Raw genomic sequence first — 19389 nt, forward strand, 5'->3', positions numbered from 1 at the left:
CCAACTTCAAATAGAAAAGAAGAAAATGTTTAACTAACCTTAGGATGTCTCAGCTCCCCTTTTTCTTTGCAGGCCTGCCATGCCTATGAAAGAAGTGGTGTAGTTAAGTGTTCAGGCACAAATTGTAGTGCTTTAGTAATAGTTACTACAAATATTAATGTAACATTTAAAATATGACTTTTTTCCATACCTATATTGAAGAGAATTTTTTAACACCAATTTAAAAACCAGCGATGCCCTTGGGCTAACGCAGACTACAAATATTTAAGAACAAGATAGTACAAGGAAATCTGAATCACGGTCATTTAGGTTGGAGGGGACTGCTTCAGATCAATTGTTCCAACATCCCACACAGCAGGGCCAACTTAGATCAGGTTTTTGAGGATCTTGTCTATAAAACCCTGAGTAACCTTGACTGACCTCATGGCCGAACCTGCTCTGAGGAGGAGACTGGACTACAGACCTCCTGAGGTCCCTTCCAACCTTAATTATCCAACTATTCTAGTCTAATATGATGCTTGCCTGGTTGCTTCCTAAGGAGATATAAATACTTCTCACTCTTATGAATAGTCTTACTCTATTTTGTTGTGGGTGGGGAAGAACTCTGGGTTTTCCTTTGCTCGTATGTGAGCACACAAAGCGGTGTGGCTTAGAATATAATTCTAAGAATGCATTACTGGAGGGCTGAAAGTGTGGCAGGGTTACAAATGTTGTACCACCACATGCTGAAGAACACGAACTCCTATAGGAAGACCACTATTCTACCTTTAAGTCAGTTACGGCATGCAATGCTGCATCTACAGACTGAAAAGGAGTTTAAGCACTATTGGATGAACTGTAATTACATATACTGCCTCAAACTTGCCATCAGCTCCTGCAACAAAATTGGAAACATAGCATTTAGGTCACTGAATTCCTGGACGTAGCTTAGAGATTCTGGATCTTTGCACATTCCAAAAGCAGACCGAGCATGTTATGTTCCAAGGCTTAAAATGAGTAAGGCTTGACTTGTGTTGGGAGAGGTAAAATAGCCACCTGATAACACAGCAACACACAAGAGGCTATTCACCTAGTTTTCTGAGAGGAGATGGACTGAATGTTAAAGCACATGGAAACATTCATGAATAAATAGAAAAAATTTGTATGCTTTGATTTGATGCTGTAATAAAGCAGGCTACTTTCAGAGCATTTCCTTTCTCCTTGCTTTGGGACAACAGTAAGAACAGTAAAGAACCGACTGATTCGGATACAATTCTGATGTGGGTGCCTCCCAGAAAGCAGGGCTAGAAGAGAATCTAACATACCCAGGATATTAATGAAAATAATTTCATTATTAGGCAGCAAATCTACGACAAATGCCTGCAGAATCCTTTTCTTCTAGTTTGACAGCAAGCCACCCCGTAGTAAATTTTCCAGCTTACTGAGGACGCTGACTGTTAGCACAGTTGAATAACCAGACTGCATTTCTCTACCTTGATTGAGGTTGTCTGATCTACTGATTTTAAATAATACTTCTGACATCCACCACTTACATACCCAAGCCTTATGTCAGAAAAACAAACTCCGCTTATTTGATGTCATTTTTTCTTTTAAAAACTCTTTCATTTTTAAATCATACCACTTAAACCAGGCTGATTAGCCTTTACTTCCCTGGATTCTCCTCTTTCTACTACCAAAGCTTTTGACTTTTTCTAATTTACTAAAATCTTTGCATAAGCAAAAGATGTGCTAATGAGTCACAGAGTTTCAGCCTACCCTGGAAGAAATCTAATTTGAACCCAGGAGTTTGAAAACAAGTTTTTTCCCCCCTATTCTTTTGTGATATTCAGCCATTCCAAACATAAAGCCTTCACACCACTCACACATAGAGATACTGCACAGGTAGCTCTGTTTGAATGTTTGTGTTTATTCTCAAGGACAACATACTGGTTTATAGAAATATCACCTTCAGACTAATCATAGAATGGTTTGGGTTGGAAGGGACCTTAAAGACTGTTGAATTCCAACCCTTCTGCCATGGGCAGGGACACCTCCACTAGACCAGGTTGCTCAAAGCCCCATCCAGCCTGGCCTTGAACCCCTCCAGGGATGGGGCAGCCACAGCTTCTCTGGGAAACCTGTTCCAGTGTCTCACCACCCTCACAGGAAAGAATTTCTTCCTAATTATCTCATCTAAATCTCCCCTCTTTCAGTTTAAAATCATTACCCCTTGTCCTGTCGCTCCACTCCCTCATAAAGAGTCCCTCCCCATCTCTCCTGTAGGCCCCCTTTAGGTACTGGAAGGCTGCTATGAGGTCTGTAGAATGCTGCTATAATAGGTCATAAGGGAAACATAGTACAGAACAGGATAAGGGGAATTTGGAAAAGACGATGCTTGAGCCCTAGAATCAGTGAGTACATGTAGCATACGTGCCTATGTGTGCTTTATAAAATTCTGACACTAGAGTACTGAAAAACAAGTCAGCCTTCACCAAAATAAAAAATAATAATAATAAAAAAGAAAAGGCCAACATAGACAAAATGGAATAAATTAAATCTGCAGCTGAAGATTTTGGAGTCCCCAGAAAATTACAGAACATGTCAGACCGTCCATAATAGAAAATGTTGGATTTTGAAACATAGAAACGTTGTATTTTGAATAGTAAGTTCTTCCACCGAAGGTCTTTCCTAGGCTGTAGCAGCGCCACGGGTCACTGCAGGGCTCAGCCTCTGTCCATGGTGCTGCGCCACCGACCAGCCAACCGACCAGAAAACTCACATTTGGACAGAATAAAATGGTACAAAGTCAAAGCAATGAAGTCTGGAGAAAGGACACCGAACTCATTCTGTGCTAGAATTTACCACCCAAAACTGCCCTCAGTTAAAAGGAAGCTACCAATATCACTGCGTCTCTGGCACTTATTTTTGGTTATTACAATAGAGAAATAAACGCCGCAGAAAGGATGTATGTTTCTCAGCCCTGACCAAAGTGGATTTATGATAAACTCCAATTTCCTCTGATCATCAGTGGATTGCCTACACAAAAGCACAGCAGCAGGAAAGCTACAGTCGTTCTGGAAAACATGGAGAGTCATCAGGTTATTAACATTCATGGCCTACGATAAAACACCTCAGTCCTGCTTTAATGATACTAACATTCATTTGCAAACACTGCACGCCTACGTAGATAACGAGCTCACCCAAAGCAAAACAGTACAGATAAAAGAGGCAACTTGCTACCATTTGCAGTGTAACCTCTTAGCTGGCAGCCAGAAGCAAGTTCACACCACACCAGTTCAGTGTGCTTTTGTGTCAGTCAGTATTTGCGACCACAAAATGTCCCTGTGTAAATCTGTTCTTATTGAGCTCAAATGGGACATCATCCACACACCTATTACACCTGGGGAAAGATGAGATCTTTATTGCAGAACAAACAAGGAACACTCTGGATAACCTAGAGCATACTCCTTCGTATGGGAATTTTCTCCTGATTACTGCTAATTGTGCAAATTACAGGAGACAAGCTAGACAAAATAAATATGATAAAGCATTTATTAATTTTTAAAAATTAAGCATATTTCAACTCAACAGCATTTAAACACATCCAAGATGTTCATCCCTTCAAGGGATGAAAAACATTTTGCCCCTCAAAAATGATATTTTCCTAAAAAATATTCTGGTTTATTAGCAAGCAGAAGTCAGTATGATTCAAAGACTTTCCTGAACCATTGAAGTCTGTATGTTGTGTGTATCTGCAGTTTGGAAGACTTAAGTCTGCAGCAAATACAAGTTTCTTGCTGTCCATGACAGGGCTTTTATCATTCCCTCCTAAAAAGACTCAGAGACAATTTGGAAAAAAGTCCTGAAGCAGCACAGATGTAGGCAAAGTATTAAGACACAGAAAAACAAACCAAGCCGAGCTTCAAGAGAAGCATGAGAAGGCACAGCACCGGCTAAGTATTACAGTTCAGAAGACTTCAGTCTCATAACAGGATTTGTAACAGCTGCAGCGGGATCCTCAGTAGCACACAGACAGCAGATATACTACACTAGAAACTTTTTCAGCACCTCAAGTTATTAATTCCAGAAACTTCATTCTGCTTACCAGTTAGCCACCATTTTTTCTGTTAGAGGCAACAAGACATTTTGATAGTAGCTGGAATGACACCGGTAAACTTTTGTGGATTGGAAAGAATCTGCCTCCCCATGTAAAACAGCTCCTTTATTGAAAGGATCACAGGGGTCAAGAGAACCTGAGCCTCTGGTTCCCACCTTTTTCAAAATCTGCTCCTACTTCTGGCAAACTGAAAACTGAGATAAGCACCACGCTCTCGCTCTCTTCCTCCACCCTGAATGCCGTTTTCCATCTGCTTAGTAGAACAAATACCTCCCAAAGCCATAGGAATATACCCAGAAACTGAGCCTTGCAACCCATTTTTACCCACTTCTTGCCACCTTTCTTTGATGTAAACTTGTGTGGCTCCTTCACAGTGGTAAAAATTAACTCATCAGAACTAGTGGTGTTATACAGTAGGACACAACCTTCAAAAAGTATCACTAAGTAACCAGGAGTAATGTGAAGGTTTTAACAACTAATCCTACAAAGTTCAGAAGCTCCATCTAAGTCTATCAGATTTCACTGGGAGATAAGCAGGAAAAAAGACTTACCTTAAATGCATTCAAAATTGCAATACAGTCACTCTTACTATTCCCAGCATAAAACAGTTTGTTCCTGGGCAATACAAACAAAATGAATTATGAACAATTTATTTTTTTTTCAAACACTGAATGCATTATACAACTCAGAATGCTACACTATTAACACGTTCTAGAACTTTAATGAACAAGGGCAATAAGTTTATTGCAATTATTTGTTCTTATTCACATCTCCTTGCTGAAGGTAAACTGTGTGGGCAGGATAGCAAGGGTTATTTCTTCTTATTATTTAAAAAAACACATTTTGATAGACACTGCCACATGTTCACATCAGAAAGGCTAAGCTGAAGAATCAGGTCTTGTACCCAGAAAAGGATGTTACCTCTGCGATAATAATTAGTTCACATAGAAATAAATTTCAGTACCTAAGCTGCCCTGGAAAAGCTTCATAGAATCATAGAATGGTTCGTGTTGGAAGGGACCTTAAAGATCACTGAGCCCCAACCCCTCTGCCACGGGCAGGGACACCTCCCACTAGAACAGGTTGCCCAAAGCCCCATCCAGCCTGGTCTTGAAGACTTCCAGGGATAGGGCAGCCACAGCTTCTCTGGGCAACCTGTTCCAGTGCCTCACCAGCTCACACCCTTCTTTTTTTGCACTGCTTGGTACTTGGACAGAAAATTAGACTCATGACATGAAAAATTCTATTTAGTGGTCAACTTAGCCCTCTGACCCCAAATGTAGTCAGGAAGTTGTAAAACACTTAGGGTAATACCTGTATCCACTGACATGCTGTTTGAAAGGCACTGCAAATAAATTCCGCAAAGAGAGTGCTGCAGCTACAACAAAAACAAATCAAAATGAAAACCTGCAAATCATTTGTTTTTAGAGAAATGCTCTCACATATTCTTTTTTCAGTTACCTATAATAAGACATTCTTCTAAGCACCCGAAGACATGCCCGAGGACTATCAATTTTCCAAGATGCAGATCCACTGGCAACTGTGCCAATACATTTCCTAAGAAAGTCAGCTCACCATCATGTGGATTCTCTTCTGTTTGGACATTAGCTGTAAGTGCTCCCAGCTAGAAAAATTAAAATTTATTCACTTGTAAAAGTTGACAAAGTAAATAAAGATCAGTTTGTAAGAAAACAAGACAAAAAGCAAGCAATCTCAAAGCAACATCAATTAGTATCAAAACTGTAATTAAGTTGAAGTTCTTAAATCAATTTTAAAAGCTTAGTGTTTTGAAACCAAAGCTTCTATTACATATATTGTATAGAAAAAGCAAGCTACAAGTGATACCAATATCCTTTCTAATGCACTTTAGAACAGAAAGAGTTTAATGCAATGAATGTCCTACCCCATTTCAACTTTATAATTGAAAAGCAAAATGAGTAAGTTCCTTGTACAGGTCAGAAGTGGATCTTTAGGCTACCCCCTAGACATCATAAGGTGTAAGCGTGTGATTTTGCTACTTATTAATAAACAATTTCACTTACAGAGTTCAAGTTCTCTCACTTTTTTTTCTATTCTTTCTCATCACAGATGCTAGTTCACCAACAGTATCATTACTCCCTGATGAAATTATAATGTTGTTTTAATGAAATAACTGCAGAAATTATGCTCAAGAGGACAGTAAGCAAACAACAGTCAAAAGTGAGAAAAGATCCTCTAGACACAATTCCTATTTCAGGTTCCGAATAAAACCACTGTTACCTTAAATGCCAAGGAAAACAATTCTCCAGTACATTTTTATTACCTCAATTTTACAAACCTTAAAAGAATGCCTACCTCTTTCAGCTGAACTATGGCACGTTCAATGTCACCTATGTTGGGTGGAGAAAGAGCTGTTGCCAGCAAGGCTTTTGGTGGCCCCATATTAAGCTTTTTCATTTTTAAGACTGTAGTTCCCAGTGGACAACGCTGAAGGGAAAACAATGTTATTATTACTTTCCCCGCCATGGGAAGCGTGGCAAAGTGTTGCATATGAAAAATAAGTTAAGGTTTACAAATTAGTAAAACCTAAAATTAATTTTGTGTAATTAAGGATATTTTTCTTTTGAATAGATTGCTTATTTCTAATCCACATCCATTTTACTGCTATAATGCCTCTCCTTCTATGAAGACAACTGTGGAAGGGTATTTTTCAATTATTTATCAACTTGAATTCTATTCAGTCTTACCGTTACTAGTATCTATTCAAATTGTACACCATCCTCAGGAAAAGTAAAGTAAGACTTGTTTTTACTGTCTCTGCTATGACCACACACATTAAAAAAAATTATTAAATGTTCCCCAAAAGTCTTACCAGTATCTCAGGTACTGACTTCTCCGGAATAAAGTCTGTCCAGAATTCCTTGTGTACAAGCCTGTAACAATAGCCTTTGGAAACACGTCCAGCACGACCTTCACGTAAAAGGACAAATCACTGATTTGTAAAGTTCCCCTTTCTAGCTGTTCAAACCCCATCCATGTACAAGCGCTCTGGACAGCTGAGCAGCATGTGACTGCTGATACTGGAGGCTGACCAGTATTTTGCTCTCTTGCAGCAGACAAGCCCAGTGGAGACATCCCCTTTATCCTTTCCTACATAAGGATGGGATGAAATCATTTTGCTTTCATAGCAGCAGTAAGTAACACAAGAATTACTTAAGTATTCCACTCAAATACCTCTTTGACATAACTGCCCTCAAATCAGCACACATCTATCTCAGTTGGAAAGACATGACAAATCCTGCACTAAAATACACTTCCTCAAAACCAGGAGAAGGCAAGTTCTACCAAATCTAAATTTAATATAGAAAAATACGTCAATGCAAGTTTTAGCATACCCCCAAACTGAAGATTCTACATGCAGAGTAAATACACTTTGCGTTTGTGGTTTTTTACAGAGTGAGTATACTCGGATTGCCTATTTGACTCTATAGCTAACAAAAATCTTCCATGTAAACAACTAAGATACCATGATGAACAGCAAAACGTCTTTATGATCTACTACTTATAAAAAAACCACACTGATTCAGAAAGTCTACCTGCACAAACCCAAACACCATTCACTTCAACAAACTAAAGGCTACTCCACCCAGTGGGATACTCTACTGGCAAATAAGGCCGTATTTTTAAGCCATTATGCATAACAAGTCCTAGTCTGCTACACAAAATGCTGCTCCTACTGGTTGTATATTGGCTGGTTGTCATAACCTGCACTGACTGTGCTGCTACAGGGGAGGAGGCAAAGAAATCAGGAGTGAAGTTGGGCCCAGGAAGAAGGGAGGGATGGGGGAAAGGTGTTTAAGATTTTATTTCTCATTATCCTACTCTGATTGGATTGGTAATAAATTAAATTAATTTCCCCCAGTTGAGTCTGTTTTGCCTGTGCCAGTAATTGGCGAGTCATCTCCCTGTGTTTATCTTGACCCACGAGTTTTTTTGTTATAATTTTTCTCCCCCTGTCCAGCTGAGGAGAGGGAGTGATAGAGCGGCTCGGTGGGCACCTGGTGTCCAGTCAGGGTCAACACACCACAAGGTGTTATTGTGAAGTCCTCGTAATATTTAAAATGAGGATATTTTTATATCTAAAGATGTTACTGTTATTAGTTTATTTATACTCTTTTTGACTAAAATGATAATTTTTTCATATTTAAGAGTGTTGTCTTACTAAAAGAGCTGATACGAAATCTTATTGAACCTTGCAGTACAAACATTGGTCTACACTAGAGACACTGCTGTGGATACTTCAACTGATTTAAGAATGACGACAGACATGAAAGTTTCTTGTACTGCTGAAACTCACAAGTAGTTAATAAAAACCTCACAGTACCTATCTCCCCTTTTTAAAAATGGTCCCTGATAAAAAAAAATTACTATTAAATAATAACGAATCCTCATAGACCTTAAGTTTTAAGGTCCATGAATTTTAATATTTTTCAATAAAATATAAAATATTCCTTCAAAAAAATACTTAAACAAAACATTCAGCGATAGTTGTTTAATCACATTTTAATATCCTGACATGGTAAGGAATTGCATTTTTTTACAAGCTATTAATGGCAGAAATAATCTGTGCTTCTTACTGTTAATAAAATGAAAAGCAATGTAGAATTCTCCATGAAGGTTAGCTTCTAAAATTCCTTTCCATTACCTATTTTCATCTTACCTTTTCTCTGATTACAGTTTGTTTTAGATGCCCAGCAAAGTCTCAAACTTCGGTAATTAGTTTCCTCATCACAAACCAAATTTCTAATTAAGCAGAAATCTATGACTGCAATTGAGAAAAAAACCTTATTATTATTACAAAACAATTTATCCTCATGGCAGTGGCAAAAATACAGGCTTTGTGTTATCAGAAAAGTTTCCATTATCTAAAGATCAATAAAGAGAACGCTTGATTTATAAACAACCAGACCCAGGATACTCTGGATACTAACACCACTGTAAACAGATTTTAACATTAACGTAATAAACAGTTAGTGTGGATGACAAGCATTAGAAGGCAATAATTTCTGCATTTAGACATTCTATATTAGAATTTGCTTAAAAATCTGATGCAATTATTTCAAAATACAGCCAGAATGGGAATAAAAAGCTTAAAGTACTTGTGACATGAGGTCTGATTCTGCTTGTTACTGCATTTAAGATTATTTTTTCCTCCTCCAGTAAAGATTAAAACCAACATCCCACTCAGTCGCTCTATTTGTTCATATATTCAGATTTAAAACTGTTCTCTGTTGGGAAAGAAAGAATTCAACAACTGTCAAAATTAAACTCCACTAGCAGTGCCTTGTAAAACGGTGACATGCTGCAGAGATTTGGGCTAGCCCAAGTAAGGAAAACATTATAAATACAGTACATGCACAACTATGAGATTCAGAAGACTTACCATACTTAACATCAGGAACTGTTACAGAGCTCTCAGCTATGTTTGTAGATAGAATCACCTGAGTTTTGAAGCAAAAAATGAGTAACGAATGCATAAAGAAAAAATTACTCACATTAATCTTTCTACATGAAAAATCCAACTTGCAATGAAGAAATATAGATGTAATAGCAACATAGTATTTCTGCTCTGCATATTAAAGAAAAAGCAATACAACACAAGAAAACTTGTATATGTGGGGTAGGCAGGCAATAGACCCCCATACCAGGGGTCTTTGCTATGCAGTGCCACCAGCAGCATATACTACAGTCATGCAAGGTGGAAGAAAGGACACCCACAAACTATTCTGAAGGAGAAAACCAGCATCACACAAGAGTTTAAGGATAACTTCCTGTTACTGCATTTCTCTTGAGGTCTAAACACCAAGTAAAGCAACAGCTTGGTAAGAAAGGCAATTAGTTTACATCTTGAAAAAACAAAACCGCTTTGCCCTCACACAATGGTTTGAGTTGGCACAACTTATATTAATTTACATACATGACTATTTGCTATTATTACTCTAGCAAAAGGTTTCACACACAAATCAACGATTCAACAACACTTACTTTTCTGTAGCCAGGAACTGTAGTCAAAAATACATTACTTTGTTCCTCTAACGTCACACTTGAGTGAAGTGGGTACACTTGCCACCTAAAGAAAATATATTAGTGACATATTTACTGATACAAGAATACGAAAATTAACTACACCTCTGTGCTAAATCATATTACATATTTAGAACTCATACAGCTGAAGGACTCGTGTTCAAGTTTAATTGAACTGAAACAAATGTGGTCTCTAACTTACCTTTTGTTAAACATATTTGAGAGACATGAGTGCAGGTATTCTATTTCACTCAAACCTAGGGGAAAAAGTAATCAAGAGTTTGTTTTCTTTTTAGTAACTACTAACAATTCTAAAACTAGTTCTCATGTCTACTTAAATTCTTAATTGACTTTCATTATTACCTCTTTTTCATCATGTAATAAAACAGCAGAAGAGTTAAACAGTAAATCTAATAATTAGTCACTGAAACACTGTGAGTCAATTTTTCAAGAGTCATTTTCCCTAATTTTACACATACTAAAGTAAAATAGCAGTATCAGATATATAGGCCATCTGCCAGTGTCCAATTACTAGCCCTTGTTTCAGTTCCTTATAGCCGACAACATTTACCACATGCTGAATGTCTGGTTTAGGATAAATTTGGGTATTTCAGCCAAAACAAGCTGTTTCCAAGAGCAAGGCCAAGGACAAAAAAAAAAAAATTATCTATTTCTGCCTTAGTTATCTTCCCTTTGGCAGTTCCAGTGCCCATTCTCTGGGGCATGGATTTCATGTCTGCCAGAAGAAATCTTATGACCAAAGGATTTTCGGTGTCTTTCTGAATATCTCCACAGGCATAAACCTTTCTGAGAAGCCTTGTTTGCTTCTTACTGAGATTTCAATTCCAAAAGCCTCATTTTCAAAAATCTGTCCAACACTGGGCTTTCCCAGTTAGATATTAAAGATTAAATTGTTCTCTAACTGCAATAAAGGATTGTTACAATTTTCAGCGAGGCCAAATGCAGTTTGAGCCCCAGGATGTGAAAGTTCTCACACTCTTCAGATGACTGTTACTTGACTTCAGAAGTGAGGAGGAAGGAAGACAAATGCAAGTGGAGGAAGAAAGATATTTACAGGAAAGATAAGAGAGAAGAATAACTTAAATCAGAAATGAGAGGAAAGAAGGATATGTGATGGGTGGGAAATTGTGACTGAGTAAACAAGGAAAAAAAGCCAGAAAGTTAGAAACTGGGGCAAGAAAAGGAGAAACATATTCAACAAGAAACCAACATGTTGATAACACAAGGCTGGCTGGGAAAAGAAACTGCAGGAGAACATGGAGATTGGTCAACTACTGGAGCCAGGCTGAAACTGGAAAAAAAAAGGGGAAGCAACTATAGATAAGGGAGAAAAAAGATGTCAGGGTTGGGGGAAGAACAGGTGAGTTAGGGAAGAAAAAATAAATGGGAAGGGGCATTTAAAACTTTCAGGTATGTCCTTTGTGTGAGACTAAGGACAAAGGAAAACAATGTCACTAAAAAAGACAGCCTGGAAGCCCAGTTTACACCACAGCTCAAATGAAGTAAGAGTACTTGAAAATGCAAAATAACTGGCCAAACAACAAACGCACCACTAGCACAATAACGAAGCAATTCACAAAGCTCTATGCAAAACAACTTCAGCACCGTAGAGAAAAACATGCAAACTGGGAGACAGAAAAACGTTACCGCTTTTTAAGATTATTATCATTATACTATAGAAAAAATGTGTCTGTTTATGAACTAGAGCATGTAATTAAAGATATAGAGAAAAGAGAACACCATGCTATGGTCTGTTTGGACAGGGCCTGCCAGACCCCTTGATCCCGCTGGCTATCGCTCAACTGTCTCGCTGTCTACTGCTTCCTACTTACGTATCTGAGTAAAACATCAAGGCTTGAATCCAATTTATGTTTAAAAACAATTAAAAGAAGCTTGATCCATGACTGGTAGAAGCAGACTCTGCATAACCAATATTCACAGTAATTACTAATCAGCCTAGTAATTACTGACTAAACACAGTAAGCAGTTACCTGCTGCCCAGTTCTGGAAGGGACAAGAGTTGATCATGATGCCTACAGAACAAAAGGATCTTGGAACGAAAAAGAAACTAGTAACAAAATCTGTTTGGCAAACATACCAGGACAATAAGGAGGGCCTGGTATGGAGAACTGCAAAAGAAAATACAAAACAGACAGAGATTGACAGCAGTAAAGCAGATAAAAGCTCAGGACAGTAGCAGCAGAATCCCTTTGAAAGAAAACCCTTTAAGCTTTAAGCTTATTCCTGCCAGGCCACCCCCACCTTCTACAAGGTCCTGAAGTGGATGACAACCTACTGTTGCTTTCATTTAGCCCGTCAGCTAGTCTGGCAGAAGCATGTTATATACTTGAAGGTCGAGCTTGGTGATGATTCAGTCAACACAGTCCAATTTGATCTTTAAAAAGTCTAAAGAATTACAGTGTCAACAAACATGCTCAAGAAACATTAAGGTTGTCACGTCAAGCAGTAAAACAAAAAAATGGCAAAATTAACACTGGTTGTGCAAACTTAATGCAGCCCTCTGGGAATATATTTATGCATATATGTAAAAAAAAATAAATCACTGTACAGTTTAACATGGTAGTTTGTATCACCTAGTACCTAGGGACAGACTAGCTCTGGAATCAAAGGAGAGCTGAGTACTGAAGGGTATTTATCTGTAAAGAATCAGACTCACTAAAGTAAAATTAAGCACGGAACAAGACAGGCAATTACAACCGGAAAAGAAAACAGCATCCTCTAGAGACAGCGGCAGCTGCTCTATGGAAGTGGATTCTGCCCCATCACTGAGTTGCACAAAGACTGGGCAAAAATCAGTTAACAGCACTCCTCAGCACAGCATCCTCCTTCTGGCTGCTGGTGCCTACTCAGCTTGAAATGCCAACGGGAGTGTTATTCTGAATGTACAAAACGCTATGTAATTGTAAGCACTCAAAAAATCTAGGCATCTCAAATCAGTGTCCTAAATGCAGAGGTTATTTTTACCCATATCTCTATCTCAGCTGCCCTCTTGTAAACCGAGGGCTCTCCTCCCCTTTTCTCCAGTTCTGTATAAAGATTGCTTGTGAAGAAAATTTCAAGAGGTATTTGCTAATCCTGTGTTCAAGATGAGTCTTGAGTATCCAGCTGTAAAACAGGCCAAGGTTAAACACTGAACAACAACAATAAAAAACCAAACTTCAGTACCAGCTCATTCAGAAAGCACTGTCTACTCAGGTTTTCATGAATTTACCAAGTGTATTTAAACGATAAGTTTCATTTTATCAGTTGCAGTTACAAGCCATCAGGGATAGCAGTAATAAAAAAAAAAAATATAGTAATAATTAGGAAAAAAAAAAAATCAAAGTGAAAGACAAAAAAGATTTGGGAACTAAAAGTGCTAAAGAGTAATTGCAGCCCAAAATGAAGACTCAAGGGCCCTGAGGGAGTCTGAAAGCACACCAGACACCATGAGGAGAGAAGCCAGTGGCAACAGAAAGGGTCTCCCTACTTGATTAATAGCAAACTGGAATGGGTCCTACATTGACATTATGAAGTAATTCCTTCTACCCATTGATTTCACAGAGAAGGTAACTCTACAAAAGGCAGCTTTAACACCCTTTAGCTGGTGGCGAGCACCCTCCACTGAAAGCTACTCTGCAAGTGCAGTGTATTTTTGTGCTGGTGTGCTCTGTTTCTAGTCCTAGTGCCAGCATCTCTACTGCTAAGCCCAACACAGCAGCGAAGTGACATTCATAAAGATTTTACAGAGTTAGAAAGTCCTGGTAGGGATAGACCTTACTACGCCTAAGGAGAGAGCTGCTCCTGACTCCAAGGTGATTCTCCACTAGAACGTGCCCAAATCTTTCCCAAGTTTTCAATTAGCCAACTTGCATGTCCATTGAGAAAAAGAATACATGAAAACATCAGGTAATAGGTTTGTGATGATCAGGAAACCAAGGCTCCGGCCTAGTTACACATAAATTATTGCATGCTTTTATTTTCATAGTCATTCTTGCTTGAACCCCTTAGCCAGATTTTCGAGGCAGTGTAAGGTAATCTAGGTTTACTGCTTAAACACAACTAAAACTATATATAAGCAGTTCTCTGATCATTACATATTATGTCATCCTGCGTGCTTTTTAATGTGAATTTTAACTTTTACTACAAGAATCTAGATAGAATCCAGGGAAGAGACTACACTATATGCAAGTAAGAAAATGTTTCTAAAAGAATCCCAGGAACTTCATACAATATTTAGTAACTAATCTAAAAAAGTAAGCAACTGCATTTCTGTAGATTAACTGTAGAATTAGTTTTATTACTGTAACTTCATTTTAAAACATACAAAGTCTTAATTTTTGACTCATTACTCTTCCAGTTATTGCCACATTTAAACACGTTTGCAAGAAAAATACTGAAACAGACCAAACCCCAGTTAAATGTGTGTTTAGTAGATCCTTGGAAGAAGCACCAGAAGAAAGCTTGTTAGATGACAAATAAGGAAAAACAAAATCATTAAGACGTGCTCACCTGGTAAAAATACTAGCACACTTCCACGTTCTGACGTAACACTCAAGTTTTTTTCTTTCCTAAAAAGAATATGCAGTTTCATTAGTTCTACCTCAGTCTACTTTATTACCCCAAGACATTTTATTTTGAAATAACAGCAGAACTGCATGGTTTTTGTAATATATATTATTTAAACTTCCTGAAGAAATGGAATTCAAAACATTATTTGCAACTATGCTTTCCAAAAAACACAATATATAAAAATTTGAACTAGGTCATTAGGTTTAGTTTTGGCTTCAAAATTATGTTAAAATAGAAACATTCTTATTTACCAAGGAAATTAATCAAAATTAGGTTACCAAAGACCTTAAAATGAAAAGGCAGTATGCTACTGTCGAATTCTAAGCAAATTTATTCAGTAATTTCTCAAGTATACGTAATACGCTTGTATTCTAAAAATATCACTAGACACCTTTAACAAAAGCCTAGCAAATAATAAAACTAACCATTATCAAGAACTACAGGTCATGACATTAATTGAAGAGGTCTCCCTCTAAGATTATCTGTTATGAGCCAAGAAGCTAAAATCACCTTAACGTAATATAGAACTCATCTTTTTGGTAGCAATCATTCCTACCACAAAGTATTTTCATTCATCTCGAAACTCTTTACTCCTAAACTATATAATGAACAGAAAGTATAATTTTCAGTGGAAGGTTCATAACAATGGATGTTCCTAATAGTCTTTTTGGTATTTGAAAGCAGAAATGCTAATGCCTTCACATTTGCTTATAAAAGGTAATTTATTAGTAAAAGGTAGTTTAATTTCACTGTTTTAAACTACAGTCAACAGCTTAATTGAAAAGATCAAAAGAAATCATCAAGAAAAAAAGCTCAGAAGTTACTATATATTGTGAAAGAGTTACTGCCAAATGTATTGTATTCATGTACCTCCATCAACACTTGTGCTTCAGTGGTTCACATAAGAAATGCTCAGGTGATCTTAAGTAATGCTTTCTTAAAATTCCAAAGTTTACGCAATGCTAAGTTTGAAAAAAAATTAAGCTTACAAAAGAAAATGATTATAAATGATTAGAATACACGGGAACAAAAACCATTCCTAAAGTAAATATGCACTCACTGTTAAACAAAGATGTAGAAGCAACTCTACATTTTCAGGTACTAAGCATCAATTTTCAAAACACAGAGAACAAACAAATTATTTACTTATTTCAAAAGACAGCAAGGCATTAGTTAAGCAGCCAGTGAAAATTAATGCCTAGTTTGCATTCTTTTTTCATGGCTTAATGTATGTTTCAGTTTACAATACAAAATAGTATTTCTGGTTTTACTCTTCATATAAATAATATTCAGCTCTGGTCTGCAGCAAAGAATCTAGTTTCCATCTGACATGGCTGGCCTGAATGGTCACTTACACTCCAGGGCATGAAGTGTATTTCAAGAACACAGGGCATTCAGTAAGACCTACAAGCAGTCTTAGTGTGACTAACCTGAGTAGAAATCACACAAATATATAAAATAAAAGCAGAGATGCACAGAAAATTAAGTTACCACTAATAACTATAATACATGGGCTGCTGCTGTTCCTTAATTAGTGTCTCATTTCCCCAAAGAATGACTGATTCCAGATCTTGAACTATACCTTACCTATTGCTCTTCATCTCCAATTCATCAAATGACTGAATCAAAGACACTGCTACTTCATACATTTCCTTTACTATCACTGGTTCCTCAATTCTTTGAGAAGGAAGCTGTGTGGAAGAGAAAGTATTGATGTTAACAGAGTGTAACAGGCTAAAAGACTGTTGATCACGTAGGTGTGTTGATTAGTTGAGAGCTTTTCAATTAAAACTGATCCAGCACAGACGCTGTACAAACAAGTAACTTCATCTGGAGCACCCATTACCTTCTGAATAGATATTTTCTTTCAAGCATCTTACCATTCTAATGATGAAGAAATACTTCAGATATTTACCTACTTAAGATAAGCACTAGCCCACACACCGTCCCCAAACGTTTGCAGGACACACTCCTTAGTCTCATGTGCATAACACTTCTGGATAAGTGCAACCCATGGGAACAGGATGACAAGAAGATGATAAATTTGTGTTAGACAGGCACGATCCTTCTTGCAGTTGCTATAACACAGGTCTCTACCTGATTGCCAAATAAATCATGTACCTCTGTCTTATTTAAATTATCTTTGCATTTAATGCCTTGTGTTTTAGGTTATACCCTGTCAGAGAACTATGGCCTGATGTACACAATATACCCCTGATGAGTCGTATCTACACTGTTTTCAAGTATTCTGTCACAAGCTTGGCTTTAATATCTAAGAACACGAAACATCAAGTCTTCAGACCAAAGACAGTAACTTAATCACGTTTTAGTTTTGAAAATTAAACGAACTAGAAATACTCTGGGAATGGTCTACAGCATTACATATCTTTTTCCTTGTAGGGAAAACGGCTTTTGATCATTGCTCATCTTTCATTCTCAGGGTTTCTCCTCATTCTAGTGGAAACTCTTTACTCAACTAACTGCTATCTTTAACTTTGCTGGAATTGTATTACAGCGTAATCTGCCCTCCACATACTTCACATATTTAGAAATCCTCAAGTCAAACTGCACCTTTCTACCTCATATTATGCCTTTGAAGTTCTTTCCGCTTCCCTCCCTCCACCGTCAAGTGAAATATTTTATGTACTTTTATGCTGAAATCTAACAGTTTAAGTCATCCAAGATTTTGCCAAGAAAACCAATAGGTTCAAGTGATCAGTCTCTACATTCTTTCTCTGCTGGTTGTGTGTGCATGTCTGTGTATGCTTTAAGAAATCATGTATTTCCTTACTAGTTAACAAACCTCCATTTTTACATTTATGCTCAACCAAGTATTTCTCTTGGCCTATTAGGCACCTTCACCTGCTGCTTGATACACTACAACAGTATTTCAACATTAAAATACACCTTTATTTAGGCTTCATCTTCTCATTTTCACTTTTATGGAATGGTCCTATAATTGAAGGGACAGTGAAAACTGAGCATTTGGGCTTTAAGCATAACATTCTTTAAGAACTAGACTGCAGAGTAAGAATCCAAATGCAGTAGTCAGTAGTAATTGGTAAATACATGCGGATAAATACCAACATAAGATAAGATGCAGCCATAGCTACTGACTTCTAACAAGGATATGTAGTGTAAGGAAAAAACTACCCTGGAAAGAAATTCAAAATGGAAGCTGAATGGTCACGACTAATACTTGAAGGCTTCTACAGTAAGATATTCCAGCTTTCCCTGTAAAAGCAGCAGAAAGTAATTACCCCATTGTTGTTGTCCACATTTCACAGGTCTTAGATTTTAATCAAGAACAAAATTAGGATTACACAGTTGTTCCAATTCAGTTGTCATATAAGCAAGAGAAGATTCTGCAAAATTTTCAATGAGCAAAAAAAAGCAATTGAATGATATACTGAAAGTTGGAATGCATCATATGTGTACTGATGAGTATTATTCACATAACGTGTCTTTCAACTGTCTGAAGTGAGATGAAATCCACTAGGACAATGTGTAAACCTATGTATCCGAGGATTACAAATTTTGGATACAAGCAGATGGTGTACTGCTTGAAAATAAAGAATCACCTGGACCAGCTACTTTGATCATAAGAAAATAGCTGTCTTCAAATGGAATGCTGCTCAAAGGCAACTTTGAGGGTTGTCAGGAAAGGTCATTCTAAGAGGGCGATGTGTTGGTGACACTGCACAGAACTGACCCCCACTCTAAAGAGATCCAAGTCCTGTCAAAGTCTTCAGCCAGCAACTTGCCAGCCTTTGAAGTAAAAGACCTCTTGAAGCCAACAGGTACTCAGTTTGTGATGCTGGGGAAACTGATAGGGACTGACAATACACCTGCATTTCTTACCAAGTTTTAAAGGGATCAGCCGAAACTTGAACAGAAGCAAATTATGACCATTTGAACGACCAGAAGAACAAAGATACTTTCTTGAAAAAGGAGAATAGCAAAGACTTACCTTACCTAACGAAACGAAAGCCAGAAAGAGATATTACTACTACTTATAAACCTATCAAGAGTAAATAAGAAGGTGGGAAGGAGAAGTTATTTTAATCTTAAAAAACAAAGAAAAAGACTCGTAGAAAACCCCACACCCAAACAAAAAACCGCACAGCGCTGGCTCTAAACTTTCACAGTCTCCCCAGGTGTTCTTAGGAAAAAAGGCAGCAGGAAGCAGAACTGTCCATTTGCTTGCTCCTTTCCCAGCTCCAGCAGTGGGATTGCATATCCACATCAAGTTCAAGGTTCAGTACCAAGATAGTTTTAACCTGATCCGAAATCCTTTGCCTGCACACGTTTGCCCAGGTAGAGATGTTCCAGAGAGCTAAAAGCACAGAAAACTGAAGTATTAAAATGAAGTTAGTTATTTTTCTATCAGTTTCCCTTTTTGAAGCAGCTCATGATGGAATCACAAAAGCAGCACTGCTAACATTAATTTGGCAACAGCGATTTAGATCAGCTTTTGCTACTGCAACCTCAGTCCTCAGCTTTTCAGCCCTTACCAGAACAGCCAACCTGTAACACTACATCATGTCAACCCCAGGTTGCCTTGGAGTCTGCAGAAAGACTCCTCTCTCAAAACCCTGACAAAATGATCCTACTTTGTTCTGGTAGACGATGGATTG

General features: G+C 37.6%; 1 protein-coding gene across 2 annotated transcripts in view; it reads right to left on the bottom strand.

The window, feature by feature from the left end:
- TDRD9 (tudor domain containing 9) overlaps positions 1-19389 on the bottom strand; it is an 80054-nt gene that overhangs the window by 22198 nt on the left and 38467 nt on the right. Inside the window, exons 8-19 of one of the 2 annotated variants that reach the window (XM_074149010.1) lie at positions 16340-16443; positions 14693-14751; positions 10362-10416; positions 10121-10205; positions 9519-9576; positions 8796-8900; positions 6948-7045; positions 6431-6562; positions 5558-5720; positions 5411-5474; positions 4648-4711; positions 39-83 (exon numbers count right to left, since the gene is read on the bottom strand). In XM_074149010.1, coding sequence (XP_074005111.1) covers positions 39-83; positions 4648-4711; positions 5411-5474; positions 5558-5720; positions 6431-6562; positions 6948-7045; positions 8796-8900; positions 9519-9576; positions 10121-10205; positions 10362-10416; positions 14693-14751; positions 16340-16443 — 1032 coding nt within the window. The remainder of the gene's footprint in view (positions 1-38; positions 84-4647; positions 4712-5410; positions 5475-5557; positions 5721-6430; positions 6563-6947; positions 7046-8795; positions 8901-9518; positions 9577-10120; positions 10206-10361; positions 10417-14692; positions 14752-16339; positions 16444-19389) is intronic. The other variant, XM_074149009.1, reaches the window with a different exon arrangement.

This window comes from Numenius arquata, chromosome 6 (assembly GCF_964106895.1).
Source record: "Numenius arquata chromosome 6, bNumArq3.hap1.1, whole genome shotgun sequence".
NCBI classification, from domain to species: Eukaryota; Metazoa; Chordata; class Aves; order Charadriiformes; family Scolopacidae; genus Numenius; species Numenius arquata.